We start from the raw sequence: 17,414 nt of genomic DNA on the forward strand, positions 1-17,414 counted from the left end.
TAGGAGCTGCGTGCTAAGGTCTCTAAGAGCGAAGCTTCGTGATGCCTGCAACTTACTTTGAAATGCTTCAAAAGCAGGTGTGTGTGAAGTGTGCCTTTGTGTGTATGTTTGTGTGTGTGTGTGTAGACAGGGGAAGTCTACGTGGCATAATGTCAACAACTAGTGAATCGATGTCAAGTGTATATGGGTGTTGCTGGCAGGTTTAAAAATCTTTTGACAAAAAAAGGCGGGAGAAAATATTCAGTGAACGACAGAATCTTCAAAACTGAATTGAGGTTGTGATTTCAGGCATGCTACAAAGCACAGAAGTAAGGAAATACCCCAGTGTTGGCAGTGGTCATTGCATTATAGTGGATTTTTTTACCTTTTCTCCACGTAAACAATATATATTTTTTTCGGGTTTTCTACAGTGACAGTGTGGCCATTTTTTACAATAGGGAAAAGAGTATTTTTAAAAAATGATCTGCAGTGACTTGGAGTACTTCCCATCTAACCAGGGCCAGACCAGGAACAGAGGCTGCTGTGGAAAGAGAGGTTGCTTCTGTGAGACATGAAGGACACCGCCCTGGGCAAGCAGGGTGGCAGCTGGGGGACATCTGTGAAGGCCCGGGAGGTCGGCGCGTGTTCTCTCTGTCCGGGAAGTGTGGCGTGGGGCACGGGCAAGGGGCCTCTCCAAGACTCTTTCTAAGAATCTCTTTTTTAGCTCGGTTCAAGAGTTTCTAAAGTTTACTTTAGTGGAGTCTGTGCACACGGATACTTCTGGTATGATCCGGTAAAAACCTGGGGACAGGGCTGCCTTTTGACTGCAGGAGCACAAGACAGAGGTCTCACAGCTGAGTTCTGGAACCTCCACCCGGAGCCTCTCCCACCCCAGCCTGCACTGCTGGGCTCCCCAGAGGCGCCTGGGGCAGACAGCCGGGGGCACAGGGGCTGAGGTGCGGGGGGCGGGGGGAGGGTGTTGAGATTCAGGGCCCCTAGGGAGAGACGGGGTGCTGACAGCAGTGGCCAGCAGGGAGCAGTGTCCTGACGTCTCCCACAGTTCACTCCAGTTCTGCCACTGTCTGGTCACACTTAGGAAAGAGCATGGTTTGGTCACAGTGATTTATGCCGAATGGAAACTTCTAAGGTCCAGGGGAGAAGAGGGATTAATCAAACTTTCCAAAGGGCACAAAAAGCGATTATATTTCATCGTGTCTCATTGTATAAAAAGCCATTACTACAAACACTGTACTGTCCCTTGATATAAATAATTGTTCAATATTTACCACTTAAGGTGATTTTCGATCTCTTCGTCAGTGTCCTGTCTGACTTTCTGTTCAAAGAGTGCTTCCTTCATCTGTCTTGTTTTTGAAATCTCATTGCCTTGGTCCAAAACTGAGGGCAAGAGCAAACAATGATTATGCCAGTAATCAAATCAGAAGCATTTGCCGAGAGAAAACCACATTTCTTTTTTTTTTTAAGATTTTATTTATTTATTTATTTATTTATTTATTTATTTATTTGACAGAGAGAGACACAGCGAGAGAGGGAACACAAGCAGGGGAGTGGGAGAGGGAGAAGCAGGCTTCCCACTGAGCAGGGACCCCAATGCGGGGCTCGATCCCAGGACCCTGGGATCATGACCTGAGCCGAAGGCAGACGCTTAATGACTGAGCTACCCAAGTGCCTGGAGAAAACCACATTTCTAATGGTAAAACATAACAGCCATCTAACTGAGTTTTGCTGTTGTTGTTCATAAATAGTAAATGTGACAAGCAATAATTCTTCACTATCCAGCCAGTGGCTGATTTATAATGGATCAACTAGTTACCTTCTCTTAATTCTTTAATCTTCAATTTTCCTGGTTCTTGGTTTAAAACAGTTGCCACAGCAAATGGATTCGATAAATCTACTGGAAATCTCAAATTCTGATATTCAATTTCCTGAGAGCAAAATCAGGAGGGAAAATTCATTATTTTGCTTCTCTATCATTCCTTCTATCACGTTGAGCATAACGTCCAGGTTACCTTAATCTTCGGAGGCTTTCGTTTTGGTGGCGGTCGCTGGAAAGGTATGTGTGTCATTGCCTTTCCTGGAGGAACGTCTACTTTCTTAGAAAGAGCATTTAATCTTTCAAATTCTTCTAATCTATAGTTTAAAACAGATATTAAATTACTATATAATCCAACAACTCAAGGTTCCTACTTTCTTTTAAGATTTTATTTATTTATTTGACAGAGAGAGAGAGAGCACAAGCGGGGGAGCAGGAGAGGCAGAGGGAGTGGGAGAAGCAGGCTCCCCGTGGAGCACGGAGTCTGACACGAGGCTTGATCCCAGGACGCCGGGATCATGACTTGACCCGAAGGCAGAGGTTTAACTGAGCCACCCAGGTGCCCCAAAGTTCCTATTTTGTTTTTTTTTTTAAGATTTTATTTATTTATTTATTTGAGAGAGAGAGAATGAGAGAGAACACATGAGAGGGAGGAGGGTCAGAGGGAGAAGCAGACTCCCTGCCGAGCAGGGAGCCCGATGCGGGACTCGATCCAGGGACTCCAGGATCATGACCTGAGCCGAAGGCAGTCGCTTAACCAACTGAGCCACCCAGGCGCCCCTAAAGTTCCTATTTTTTAAAGACTTTTTAAGTAATCTCTACACCCAAGATGGGGCTCGAACTTACAACCTTGAGATCAACAGTCACGTGCTCTACTGACTAAGTCAGCCAGGTATCCCACAAGGTTCCTATTTTTATGTTCCTTCTGATAATATGACTTTCAGTCCATTTAATGACTATAACTATACTGAAAATAAATCTGTGTGCTAAAACAGTGGTCTACTAAAATAAATGTAATGTTAGTATACCAGACTATAATCATATATGCCAAAATCGTCTACCAATGGTGGCTCTTCCTTACCTTCTCAAAGAACATAACAAGTGGACCATATGACATGCTGAAAAATGCTCTCCTGGTCTAGTGTGATTCATTTCTCAGCTATTGGTTTTCAATAGCTAAATCTACTACATTTAAAAAAATTCCTCCACTGATGTATGTTCCTAGTAAAAGAATGATTATGCCCAAGTGACTCAGACTAATGTTCGAGATCTTTTCTGCAACTGAAAACTGTTTTTGGACATTTATGGACACACAGACAGGGCTACTACCCTGCCTACAGAAGCTCCTGGAGTCGTTTATTATGGGATGTAGTAGAACTACGTCATGTTCAATGCTATGAAGCATTTCTTTAAGTGAGAATATGTGAACACTAGTTTTGCAGGATTACGTATGTCCATGATATTACAGAAATATGCATACACTAACATTCATTCATTCTGATGGTCACAAACCATTTGCTGAACACCTACTGAACGGACCCTACTGCACAACACAGGGGACATGCCAGCAATCTCAAACTTAACATCGTCTCTGGAAGAGTCTCCTGAAAGGTCAACGACCTGAGAGAACATGTCCTTTGGTGAGATACCCACTGACTGATAGACTGTAGCGTGCAGGGCGGAGGCACTGGGTTACGAAGCTAGAGGTGGTCCAGCACCCACATATCATCAGAACTTTGACATCACCTCTGCTATAAATATTGGGGAACAACAAAAAATTTTTGAAGGTGTTAGAAAACAAAACAAAACAGGCTCCTTAAGGGATCTAATGCTGACAACAGAAATGAAGGGGTCTAAGGAAGTGATACATTTTAATAAGGAGTTACTCGTGGAACTTCAGCAAGTTCCACCGTATTCTGGTGGAATACTGGCTGGCTCAGTCAGTAGAGCACCGTATTCTGAAATAACAACAAAAAGCTACCTGTGACACTTTCAGAGAACACCGTGGCCAGGATAATTTTTTTCCTAGACGGTGGAACTCATATGTTCTAGTACTAGTCTGCAGTCTGGGGAGACATGCAGGTCTTGAGACGGAGTCCTTGAAAACATCAAGAGTGCACTAAATAAGATATTAAACTCCGGCTGGGTGATCCAAACATAATAGTTTAGAAAGAGCGGATGTCCGCATTTGCGTGGTGCTTCTTCCATACAACGCTCTTGTGTATTTAAGAACGTGTCTGTGGGAAGCAAAAATCCCACTCAGGTGATGTCTTTAAGAAAGTCATTTGTACATCACGCATATGATGTGACATGGCAAATCGCATTTTCTTGGCCAGAAAATACCAGAAAAATTACTACTGTCTTTTATTTATAGCCACTGCTACTTGTTTATTGCCAGGATGATTTTATTTCTCCTATGGTTACCTGCAGGATTTGAGTTCAGCAGGCCACACTAACATCCCATAGTTGATTTAGGCTGCTTTGAATTTTTAGGAAGATCATGATATAAATATATAATAAGTCATGGAGTTAGTTCATATTTTGATATACTCTACTTTTAATATGCCTAATGAGGTTAATATGTGATGTGTATCTATGTGTGAGGGGAGAAAAGGAATAGCCAGCTATTTCTTTATCATTTTCGAAAATCTGTAAGGATTTTTCAGGATTTCACACCTTTACGTGGACTTGAATGCTGGGGATTCTTAAAAAAGAAAAACCCAACAAAACCTCCCATGTGGCACGTTCTCATTTTTGCCTTGCATCGAAGTCACTCGTGATCCATGACTGATTCAGGCTCCTCTGCTGTGAGCATCCTCAGAGTGCGGACTGTGTCCCATGGGGCTTTGCAATGGACATGGCGTACAGCAGGCACTCAGTTAATTGTAACTAAGTAGAATGTTATATCGAACTTTTGAAAACAGTTATGCTGTTCCTGTCCTATGACTTACATTTGAAAGAGTGGGGGCGCCTGGGTGGCGCAGTTGGTTAAGGATTTGACTCTTGATTTTGGCTCAGGTCGTGATCTCGGGGTCATGGGACGGAGCCCCGCATCGGGCTCTGTGCTCAGCGTGGAGTCTGCTTGAGATTCTCTCTCCCTCTCCCTCTGCCCCTCCCGCTTGTGCACATTCACTCTCTCTCTCTCTCTCTCTCAAATAAATCAATCTTAAAAAAAATAAATTTGAAAGAACGTAAGACATATGGTCATATATATACATATATGTAATATACATATATATAATACATACATATGGTCAAAACTCAACCAGCACAGCAGCAGTAATCAGGGAAGGCAAGTATCCCTCCATCCACCTTTTCTTGGTCATCTCTTCCCCTCTTGGCAGGAACAACACACTGCTACAAGCCTAGAGCTTATTCTATGCATTATTGTTATATTTTAAAGAGTATTTTCTGAAAGTTCATCATTTTAAGTATGGTTTGGAGGGCATTCTGTTACAAGAAAGAAAGACAGAATGGAAGACATGGAGGCTCGGATCTTTTTTACAAAGTTTTAGGAAGAAACAAAGACATTCCAAAGCAGCCATACGGTAAAGCCATGTTGGGATGGCACGTTCCGGTGAAGACACATTCATATGGCTGAGAGTTGAACTGTGAGATCCACAGCTGCATTTTTATCTGCGCAATCCCATACTGGAATGGTTTGAATTTGACAGTCACGTTCACCTTCCCATTAGCCGGGATTATTCCTGAGGGGAAGGAAATGAGACAACACGGTTCTTTTTCCTGCGAAGCCCCATCAAAGAGATTGACACACACACAAACACATTCTTCCCCTGGTAAGCCCAAGTATTTCTATTATCTTTATATAGTCTTTTCATTAAATCCATGTGAATCAACTTCGTCATGTTTACATTGATCTTATTTGCCAACCGCTATGTTAATTCTTTATAATAATTATTTGGCTCTCAGTTATATAAATATATACACATCCATCAGCGTTAGCGAGTCAGACACGAACTCCTAGAACTATAATCTTTAAGCCAATTACCAGATGTCAGTGTTAATGCTGGGAGCAACAAGAAAAGCTAGGAACACACATACGAGTTTCTGTCCAAATAATTCAGTTCCCTACATTTTGGTGTCATTTGAATCTCTCCTTCCAAATCTTTGGGATGGACCACTGCTCCCTCTGAAGTCAAATATCCCACCATGCTTTGTTCCTCTTTTGTATCTCTGGGGCCAACAGAGCTTGGAACATGGTCAAGTGCTCAACAAATGTGAAAAGAAAAATAAAAGGGAGAAAGGAAAGGAGGGTGAGAGGGAGGAAAAGAGGAAGGATCAATGTAGTAGGTACAAGAAGGGCTAATGTTCTCTCTCATTTCCACTGAAGCCTCTTTGGTTTGCCTTCTAGATGATTTCTTATGCCCCTGTGCATTTTGTCTTTGCACGGTCCCTAAAGAGACCTTACACAATTCCCTCATAAATGCTTGGCGTATCCTCCTTCCCACCTATGCCCTCCTCTGAATCTTGTACCTCTGTCTCCCTTGTTCTCTATGCTCAACCACATGAACCTTTCACTCGGCCATCCAAGTATTCACTAAGTACTTACTCTGTGCCAGGCCATATTTTAGGCACCTGAGGAATAGGGATAAACAGAACAAAGTCCCAGATCTCACAGAGTTTACTTTCTAGCTGGGGACAGCAAGTAAGCAAACAAAAAATGAATATAAAATATAAAATCATGTCATGAATACCAACAAGAAAAGCAAAGCAGGGTATGGGGGAGGCAAGTGAAACGTAATGTGCTATCTGAGAGAGGATGAAGAGAAGGCTTCTCTGGTGAGATGTTGCAGCCGAGACCTGAAGGCAGAGAGGGGCCCTCGTGCCAACCCTCCCACATTGGGCTCCTGCTGCCTCAGGGCCTTGGCACTGGCTATTCCCTCAGCCTGGAAAACCCTTTCTCCAGATCTTCTTTTCGTCTTTTTTAATCCTACTTTCTGAAATCACCGTCTTGCCATCTGCCTTCCCCTAGACTCAAATGCAGTTTGACAAAAGCCCATTATGATGTTCCCAGCTCAATAAATACTTGTTGAACAAGTGAATGAAACTCCTCCTGACTCTCCAGCCCTAGGAGCCTTCACTCCCCTACAGTTCTGTAAGCCCTGCAGTACCCACGTAACCTTCTCGAGTTTAGAGCTCTCCCACTCGACTGCAAGCCCCTAGAGCTGACACCGGGCCCCAAAGCTCGTTCATCTTCCCGGACCCCTAGTGCAGTGCTTCAGAAATAAGTATTTGTCAACTTCCTGAGAGCTGAAGTCCAAATCTTTTTTTTTTTTTTTTTAAGATTTTATTTATTTGAGAAAGAGACAGTAATCCAGAGAGCACAAGCAGGGGGAGCAGAAGGAAGAGGGAGAAGCAGACTCCCCACTGAGCAGAGAGCTAGATGTGGGGCTCGATCCCGGGACCCTGGGATCAGGACCTAAGCGGAAGGCAGATGCTTAACCGACTGAGCCACCCAGGAGCCCCCAGAAGTCCAAATCTTTAAATGACACCCACTAGCGACCCAAGAGCTCACTGCGGGGGAGAGGGAATCAACAGAAGAGCTCGGTTCTATTGGCCAACCTGGGATCTGCAGGACAGAAACTCCAAGGTGTCCTGCATGCAGTTCGGTACCTCGACCACCCACTAGGTCAGAAAATACACCATCTGACCTGCAGCTCACTGGGGGCTTTAGAATACGAACATTCTATTGCTTCTGCTCCAGCTCATTAACTTAAAAAAAATAACAAGCTCTGGAGCAAGGATTAATGTTTGCCTTGACCTGGCTGATTTATTTTTAAGTGCTCCCAGCCCGCACCTAATACCTAAAGCACACTGGAGGGGTAGCCCGGGCAACCGGGGTACACTGCTTTTTCCATTAGCAGGGATAGCAGGCAGCACGGCTCTGTTAGCGGAACTTGGCTGCGGCTGATGCTTGGCAAAAGCTAATGGTGGGAGAAGGGAGAGCAAGTCTCATGTTTGAAAAGTGAGAAGGCTCCCCCACCCCCAAATTCTGACTTCGTTTTAAAAAAACCCAAACCACAATTTTATGGCTTCAGTCCAATTTCATCTGGGGCCCATTTCGGATCACCACCCTTAACATCAGCCGGGATCATGTGAAATCACAGGGCAGGGAGGCTAGTGAGGCAGGAGAGAGGAGAGAAAAACTGAGAAATAAACTAAAGGCTTTCTAAGAAAATCCTAGTTTATCAATAAAATGGGCATAATGAAGAAAATGTAGCAACACTGAAAAATGCTACAATGATTAATGAAATGACCAGAAAATACCACTGAATCTTTGCCTTGATGATAATTATATGAAGTATGCATAAATATGGCCAGTCACCAAAAGGAGATGGAAAAATAAAAGTACGTTATTTTTAGGGTGGTTAGGCTCAGGACGGGGATCATTTTTAAAACATTTCTTCTTTCATGTCCATACAGCATCATTACAATATTGTTATACTTTTAAAATAACTTTTTCTTTGAAATCCTCAGAAAGCACAGATCATCCTCCCTAAATTATCATAGAGCCATATAAGCCACATGCTTGAAGTGTTAGCAAGTACTGGTCTTAATCTTCCAGGATTTAGGGTTTTATGAGCTGTGTGATGTTGGGTAAATTTCTTAATCTCTCTAAGCTTCAGGTGGGAATTTAATAGCTGCATAGTTTAAAAATTGTCCATGAACAAGCCGCTGATGAACTCAGTGTTTTGGATTCACTGGATTATAGAGGAGGTGCTTCAAGAGTGCTCCTCCCATCCGACTCACCACCATGAGTCACATGTCACCCACTGGGACACTCGCAGGCCACCACCACCACCCAGGGTGTGCAGACAATGCAAACCCTGACTCGCTGGGCCCTGTATGAGCTCTGTGACTTGGCTTGTTACTTTACCTGAGGCTCAGTTTTCTCATCTGTAAAATGGGACAAAGTTTAAAGGAGAAAAGAGTATACAAGGTCTGGGATAATGCTTACTTACTACAGAGCGTGTGTCCTATGAATGTGTCCTTCCCAATGTTTGTGCCAAATAATATGAGTAATAATCTACTGTGTATTAAATTATCATTAAGATGTCAGGAAGAGGGGGCTCCTGGCTGGCTCAGTTGGTGGAGTATGTGACTCTTGATCTCGGGGTTGTAAGTTGGAGCCCCACATTGGGCGTGGAGCCTATTTAAAGAAAAAAAGTTAAAAAAAATAAAATTTCAGGGGGTACCTGGGTGGCTCAGTTGGTTAAGCAGCCGGCTCTTGATTTCAGCTCGGGTTGTGATCTCAGGGTCCTGGGATTGAGCCCCTCTTCAAGCCCCACATCGGGCTCTGCCTCAGCGGGGAGTCTGCTGGAGATTCTCTCCCTCTCCTTCTGCCCCTCCCCCCACTCTCTCTCTCTCTAAAATAAGTCTTGAAAAAATAAACAAAATGTCAGGAAGAGGAAGTATTTCTTGGGAAAACTTATATAGTTGACTATGAAACAACATGAGGGTTAGGGGCACAGACCCCCTGTGAAGTTGAACACCCATATATAACTTTTGCCTCCCCCCAAATTTAACAACTAATAGCCTACTATTGATCTGAAGTCATACCAACAACAAACAATTAACACATATTTGCATGTACATTCTATGTATTATATGCTATATTCTTCCACAAAGCAAGTCAGAGAAAAAAAAATATAAAGAAAATCATAAGGAAGAGAAAATACATTTACAGTTGTGCTGTACTTATTGAAAAAAAAATCTGTGTAGAAGTGGACTCACATAGTTCAAACCTGTGTTGTCAAGGGTTAACTGTGCCTGACCCATTTGAGTTTTAAAGAAGGAAGACACAATTGCCTCATGATGCCAAGCCACTGGGATGACTTCCTCAAATGCAGGCGATTCTACCAGTCATGAGACAAGGACTGGGCTGCCTCTGGGAAGATCTACTTTAAAATTTAGACCATGGGGGGCCTGGGTGGCTCAGTCAGTTAAGCCTCTCCTTCCATCCCCGCCCTCCCCAACTCCCCCAACCCCCCCCCCTAAACAACCCCCCCCCCCCCCCGCCCAACCTGGCTCATGAGTGCGCACATGCGTGCTCTCTCTCTCTCAAAAAAAAATTTTTTTTAGGCCTCGGACTTTCTGTAAAGGGGTGAAATGTGAGCCCTGAGGCTTTCAGTTACCAGCTCATTTCTGTTTCCCCGGGAAGGACCAACTTGCTCAGCCGCAACAGAGATACTGACTGCTAATTACCCCAGCACTTACTTTATTTCTTACCTTATTTTTTTAAAGATTTTATTTATTTATTTATTTATTTATTTATTTATTTATTTATTTATTTATGTGACACAGCGAGAGAGAGACAGAGAGAGAGGGAACACAAGCAGGGGGAGTGGGAGAGGGAGAAGCAGGCTTCCCGCCGAGCAGGGAGCCCAACATGGGACTCGATCCCAGGACCCCGGGATCATGACCTGAGCTGAAGGCAGATGCTTAACGACTGAGCCCCCCAGGCGCCCCCCAGCACTTATTTTATTAAAGAATGTATTTATTTGAGAGAGAGAGAGTGCTTGCGCACACACAAGAGTGGGGGGAGGGGCAGAGAAGCCCCAGCAGACTCCTGCTGAGTGCAGAGCCAACAGGGAGCTCAATCTCAGGATCCTGAGATGGGGACCTGAGCTGAAACCAAGAGTCAGATGCTTAACGGACTGAGCCACCCAGGTGCTCCTCCCAGCACTTATTTTAATCTTTAATTCCCTTCTCCCTCCAGCAAGCCTTGGTGACTGAAGCCAGAAATAATCAGTAAAATGGAGTCTTCGGGGATCTTCCTTTTCCTCCTGGTCCACCAAATACCCCAAACGGCAGACACTGGGAGCAGGAGCAGAACAGCCTGGGGCCCTGCCTATGCTGATGGGAAGCTGAGTAGAAGCTGAGTAGAAGGATGCTGGGGAGGGCCAAGCCAGGCCAGCCGCTCATTTTCCGTCAAGCCTGTAACCTGCACACGGGTATCACATGCCCCTCTCCTGGGCGCTGTCCAGCACGGAAAGACCGCTCAGGGAGGCCGGAGAGACTGCACCGGAATGCTTATCCTGAATTCAAGAGCTGCAGGAAGCATCACACACAGCACCTGCATTCCCCCATGGCTCACAGGGACACCAGGAGCCGCCCCCTGACCATGCCCCCAGCCTCACCAACCCTTCAGCAAAGCCTGTCCGTGCCACCATTTGCCATTTCCATGGCCGGCACCCATCCAGGCCGACCTGGGCTTCCTTCCTAAGGGGACAGTCTGCTCCCCGTTTGTGCTACTCCAACCCACTCTCCCCTCAGGAGCATAATGAGGCCGAGACACCATCCGCTGCTGAGAACCCTCTACTGGACTCCCTCCCAGCTCAGAACCAAACCCTAACTCCTACCCTCCTCAGATCCCCGAGGCCTCTCCAACTTGGTCTCCCTTTGGGCACACCCTCTTCCCCTTGGGTGCACCGTCCAGACACTCCGGGCTTTGGGACGTCCCTCAAACGTGACCCTGCCAAGCCTGTTCTAACCTGATGGCATTGGGGGCTTCCTCTGCTTGAAACCCTCTTCCCTAGCTCTTGACCACCAGATGAAAGCAGTCACCATGTCTACCCTGGGCAATGTCCTCTCTGGGTGCCTGTCTCTCTCCCCCATACTGGGACGTCAGAGCAGGGAGCAGGTCTGTCTTGCTCCCTGGGGCAGCGCAGCACCTATCATAGCACCCGATGCACAGCAGGCACTGAGTGCTTAGTTCTAGAAGGAAAGCAAACGTGGGGCCACAGGGCAGGATTCAACCCAGCAGCAGGGCAAACAAGCCCAGCAGCATTTCTGGTAAAAGATGGTCACGTGAAGCTATTTGAACTTGACTACCCTCCTGTCAAACTCACCAAAACAAAACAAAAAAAATGGAAGAGAAGGAAAATCTGTTAAACAAGGGAAATGACTCTATTTCCAAAGCCCGACAAAGCAGCATGCTTCCCAGATACTGTCCAGTAAGGCGTGGGAGTGAGCGGAGAGCCAGGAAGGCAACAGATTTCCCCAAAGGTAAGGGGAACGGCCCTGGAAAAATACATCTACCTACACTTTGATTAAAGTGACGAAACAGGGAATGCGGCTGGGCCCTGGAGAAGTGGGGATGAGGACAGAAGAGACCCGACCTCAGCATCCTGGAATAGCAGGTAGGCAGCTGAAGAAGTAACTATGTTGCCCTGACATTTCTATTGCCTCAGACCCGGGACCCGGAGGCTGGAGGTGACTTGATGGGGACCGAGGGGAGCAGGTGACCCCGCAACGGCAGGCACATGGCACAGATGACTCACCTGGCCTTCGTGAGCCCGGGGCAGCGGTAGGAGATATTCTCTGAGGATGCGGGAGCCCACGGACTGTGGCCAGACCCTGGCTTCCAATCCCAGCTCTGCCCTTGGACAACTTCCCTCAACACTCCATGCCTTGGGTTCCTCATCTGCAAAGTGGACCTATTAAGAGCATCGCCTCACGAGCGTCATCGGGAGTATGAAATGAGCGATGTTGGTGTCTAGCACAGGTTAAGTGTCATATAAGCATCAGCTACTATTCTAATTATTTTCACCATCATCATTCTTTTCCCACTTTATTCTTCTGCCGGCAGCAGGCCCTACTCAAAGCTGCGTAAAATGCTGAGTAGAACCAACAGAGGTATTATGCACGAAAACTGCAAATTCCAAGATTAATACACTTTGAAGGAGGAAAGGGACATAAGCAAAAGCAGGTGAAGAATACACATCACAAGAGGGATCACCTCAGAACTCAGGTGGTTCACCAGAGTCTTAAGAAATGACAGCCAGCCTGGCCTTGCCACAGCGAGAGTTACCAGATTCAAGGAAGCAATGGTAGAACACACTAGAAGGAGACGAAGAGAGAGTTGGTGGGCTCGGGAGACACACAGAAAAAGGAAAAGGAAGCGTCACTGAAGTAGACACTGCATTAAAAGGAATGACAAAACACACACACATACACAACGCACATGCATGGACACATGCCCGTGGCAGGGAGGGATGAGGAATCCACACAAAATTAAATTATTTTAAGGAAGATAACAGATACCAAGGGCAAAGGATAGTTAACACATACACATAATTTATGTTCCTGAGCAAGAGGACAAAGCAAATAGAAGATTAAAATACTCAATTTTAATAGTTGAAAAATTTTCTAAAATAACAAAAGTCCTTTTTCTCCAGATCAAAAGGACATGCCACGTTCGAGGAAAACAAAGGATACAGAGCAACGCCAATATATAACCTGGCAAATTACTTAACCTCAATACTGAAAAAAACAAAAACAAAGAGAATTCTAAGGGCATCCAGAATTCACCTTGGGCAGGTAAAGATTCCGACCAGGCTCGGAATTCCTAGCAAATTCAAAGCAAGGGGCAGTCGAGCAATGTCTACGAAGTTCTGAGGTGAACAGAGTTGTAAACCAAGACTCTTCGACCCAGTCACGCTGTCCTTCAAGATGACAGGCAGCAGAGACATGGTCAAACATGCAGGCATTCTCTGTGTGTAGCCTCCAGGAACCTTTGGTTAACAAGCTGCTGACTTACACATTCCAGACAAGCCAGGGAAAGAACGGACGTAAAGAACTTAGAATGGAGAAAATGTGGAGCAAAGAATGGAGGTGACACCCAGGTTCCACTGAAATAGAAACTAAGTAACTGTGTTATTTCTGGTCACAAGACAGAATGCAAATGCTATAAACCCAGATAAGGTAAGATAATATCACAGAAGGCGAAGCCATTACGGAGGGAGGGAGAGACAGAGAATGGATGCTACCTCCCCGTCTGCACCGCCAAGTTTCTAGCTGAAGTTGAAGCGTGCAAGGCAGTGGCTCTGACCTCTTAAAGCTTTTATACTCTCTTTTCTTAATTGTAGCGGTAAATTTTAAAGAATATCACTTATATCAATGTAGTTCATCAATTCCTTGGGCTTCACCTGTTTTTTTTTTTTTTTTTTTTTGTAAATCAGTATCAAGTAATGACATGTATTTGTATAACATACTTCGTTTTTATAAAGCCACTTCTTAAAGAAATATTTATGTTTGCTCAACCCACTATCTCCCACACTTATTTCAACCCAGAGATTTTCTTTTTTAACTCTGTTGTTGCTATTGCCTGGTTTGGGGCATATCACCTTTCCCGGACCAGCCCTGTGGGACCCACAGAAAGGCCTGCTCTCCTGCAAGCAAAGCTGGAGTTCCGTTTCAGTCTCCTGGAAGACAGGATTTTCCAGTAGGAGGAAGGTTTGGGTCAAGCCATCCCTGGCCCCTCCCTGGGCCTCACTAGGACTTGCACCTCTGGATGGGCAACAGAGGTACAGAGCTTGGTCAAGGTACAGGAATTGGTCTCTGGGTGAAGTTCACTGAACGCTGTTGGTCAACTGAGCTCAAACCAGCCCAGACTGACATGCCACCAGATGGTCATCTTGAACAGGAGATACCTAGGCATCCTGAAGGCAAGAAGGATACAGAAGGCCTGGTTGGCAGCTATTATTAATCTCCCTAGCTTTTCTCTCACAAAACAGAATTTCCCTGAACTCTTAGTCTGTGATACAATTCTATTTGTCCTCCTCTCTATTTCAAGGCGTCCTCGTACCTTTACTCTTCCGGCTTAGCGGAGGGGGTGAGAGCTCGAGTCTGGAGTCAGACTGACCCTGTTGCCTTCGGCACATCATCCGGCCTCCCTGAGTCTTGGTGGTGTTGGCTATGAAAAGGGGTGCTACTAGCTCCTTCCTCGTAGGGTTGTGGGATGCAGTGGGTGGTGCGTGCAACGGGCTTAGCGCAGCGCCTGTCACGTGGCTAACAATTAGTAAATAGGAGCGATTATTAGCATTACACCAGCTACCTGTGTATAACCACTGCCATTCATCAAGGATACACCGACTGTCAGGCAAAATGTAGCATTGCTACCAACGTGAGAGAGCTGCTTCAGGAATTGCCACCTGCCTGTCTAGCTTTTCCTGCTTTCTTCAGTATGCTGCTATTAATCAGTTACCCACGCCCTTACACAAGGGGCATAGGGAACTCATTTGCATTTGATGTATTAACTGTTTTATTAAATTAAACCCTTTATTAAACCCTAATTGTTTTCACTTCCTCACTCCTCACCATACCCCAAAGGTGGGAAAACCGCCCAGATGTCCTTCAGCTGATGAATGAGTAAACCAAATGTGGCAGATCTATTCAGTGGAACGTTACTCAGCCAAAAAAAGGGGCGAAGTACTGATACACGGTTCTGTGTGGATGAACCCCCAAAATGTGACCTGAGTTTGGTGCTTTAGAAAGTCATAAAAACATCCAATCTCTTGATTTTACTTCTCATCAGCATTCTCTTCCAACCTGGCATATGGCCTCCGGCTTTTCTCAAATTTGCTGAACCGGAAGGTGATCAGAAAGAAGCACTTTGCTGGTATAGCTCATTCATTTCTATCACTTGCCAAAGACATATCTGTATGTCTCCATTTCTCTATATACCCATAAAATCAGCATTATTTTCTGCGTGAGCTACCCATGATGGTCCTAGCCAACAATAAGAAACATTTTATGGGGGCCTCTTTTGTGTGCCAAAGATCCAAAGGTCATACCATCCTCTTGACAATCCTGATCTGTCCCCTGCACAGTTTGTGCTGGGGTCTGGGGTTCTTCTGTCTCACCTATTCACAGGTGTATAGTGAGATGGGGAAGAGAAGCAGGGCAGCCTTCCCTATTCCTGTTCTTGCCTGTAAGGAATGGGTTTGCTTATGGATTCCCAAAGGCATCTGGACCCTGCTGGTGAGGATTATTATATGATAAAATACCTCAGGGGGGGGGGGGGGGGCTTTGAAGAAGAAAGAAACAAAAGTGGATTAACATTCACTTCCTTTTTTTTTTATTTTTTTTTATTTTTTTATTTTTTTTTTTAATTTTTTTTTATTCTTATGTTAATCCCCATACATTACATCATTAGTTTTAGATGAAGTGTTCCATGATTCATTGTTTGTGCATAACACCCAGTGCTCCATGCAGAACGTGCCCTCCTCAGTACCCACCACCAGGCTAACCCATCCTCCCACCCCCCTCCCCTCTAGAACCCTGTTTGTTTTTCAGAGTCCATCGTCTCTCATGGTTCGTCTACCCCTCCGATTTCCCCCGCTTCATTCATTCACTTCCTTTTGAAACCTAAACAGGTAAATGTTGGGGTATGGGCAGGTGTTGCAGGAGTGTGAATGAATCCAACTGAGATCACATGATTGGACTAGGGGTCAAGTGCCTATCCCCCCCCGCCCAAGTAGGAGGTGTATGGAGGTGCCTTGGACTTTGACAGGTAGGGTGCAGTGTTTATGGTGTCTTAGTGCTCATCTCAGGGGATAGAAAACTCTTCCTTGCCAGGAAGTGCTGCCTGGTGGGTTGGTGGACTTGGGCCTACAGGTAACGCCTATTAACCAAAAAGTAGTCTGGGTCCAAAGCAATGGCAGAGGTTCTGGGATTACTCCCAAATCAATATAAAATTGTCATGAATTGGCATTTCATAAGAAAATGCAAAATACAAAATTATTTATAATGGCTGATATATTCCTCATAATTGGGGAAAAAGGAGAACAAAAGTATTAAAACTTTCTGTAATAACTCTGAGCAATAGTCCTCAGGAACTCTTAACTAGCCATTTTATGCTACAATTTGCTATTTTATGCTCCAATTTGCATGCTAGAATGCATGCATTCTTTCTGGTGTACGTGACATCAAGTGAATGTGTCCACAATCTCAAAGTGGTCAAAAGTAAACACGTTTAACAATTTTTTGTGGCATTTGACTATTCTCCAACACTAATAAGATCTTGGCCAAAGTCATGTATTGCTGGCCCTCCCAAAATTATCAACAGTGTTCTTGATGTTTTAATTGTATATGATTTCTTGTCAGCAATATAAAGAAGGTCATAAAATCCTTTACTTCTTTTCCCCAGTATCAGGAAGATCTTGGCACCATTAACTGATCCAGCTTCTGACAGCTCTGGAGCACACATGCATCCTAAGGATGCCCAGTGGGCAAATGGCCAGTTGAGTTAAAGTTGGCGGCCCTATGTCAGAGTCATATCTTGTAAGTGGAATTAGCTTTATTCAAATTTTTTCATTTGGCAAGCCTGAGCACAAAATGCCTGGAAGGCATGGATAAATGATGCTTCTAGTTCCTAGAGAAGACACTGCTTTATAACCCTGTGGACCAGGCATGTCTCCACAGTTACTAAGATTTGCCCCAAAGAGTGTCTATATTTATACATTCTAACTATGTAAAATTTGCCCATGGTTGTTAGCCTATCGGGGCCCAATTTGTAAAATGGGGGCAGTAAGGACTTACTGTCCAAAAAGCAATCCACGACTGTCCAACTGTATGAGGCCTATGAGTCAAGTCAGATGTCTGGCAAGTCAGAAGAGCCCAGAGCCTGCCTGGGCTACATGCCACCCGAACTGCATTCACTGTCCATGCAGCCAGAGCTTTTTACTGCAGGTGAATAAAAGTCTTCGTAAATTCTGCAGCCTCAAAGATGTATACCAGATGCATGGAGACATCGGCAAAGGGAAGCCAAAGCAAGAGAATGCCTGAGAGACCAGTGGAC

The 17,414-nt window shown here is 45.0% G+C and overlaps 1 protein-coding gene across 1 annotated transcript in view; it reads right to left on the bottom strand.

The window, feature by feature from the left end:
* CFAP221 (cilia and flagella associated protein 221) overlaps nt 1–17,414 on the bottom strand; it is an 89,248-nt gene that overhangs the window by 38,183 nt on the left and 33,651 nt on the right. Inside the window, exons 7-10 of the mRNA XM_021695855.1 lie at nt 5,358–5,517; nt 2,007–2,127; nt 1,811–1,922; nt 1,266–1,374 (exon numbers count right to left, since the gene is read on the bottom strand). Of these exons, the coding sequence (XP_021551530.1) occupies nt 1,266–1,374; nt 1,811–1,922; nt 2,007–2,127; nt 5,358–5,517 (502 nt within the window). The remainder of the gene's footprint in view (nt 1–1,265; nt 1,375–1,810; nt 1,923–2,006; nt 2,128–5,357; nt 5,518–17,414) is intronic.

Source organism: Neomonachus schauinslandi, chromosome 3, assembly GCF_002201575.2.
Source record: "Neomonachus schauinslandi chromosome 3, ASM220157v2, whole genome shotgun sequence".
NCBI classification, from domain to species: domain Eukaryota; kingdom Metazoa; phylum Chordata; class Mammalia; order Carnivora; family Phocidae; genus Neomonachus; species Neomonachus schauinslandi.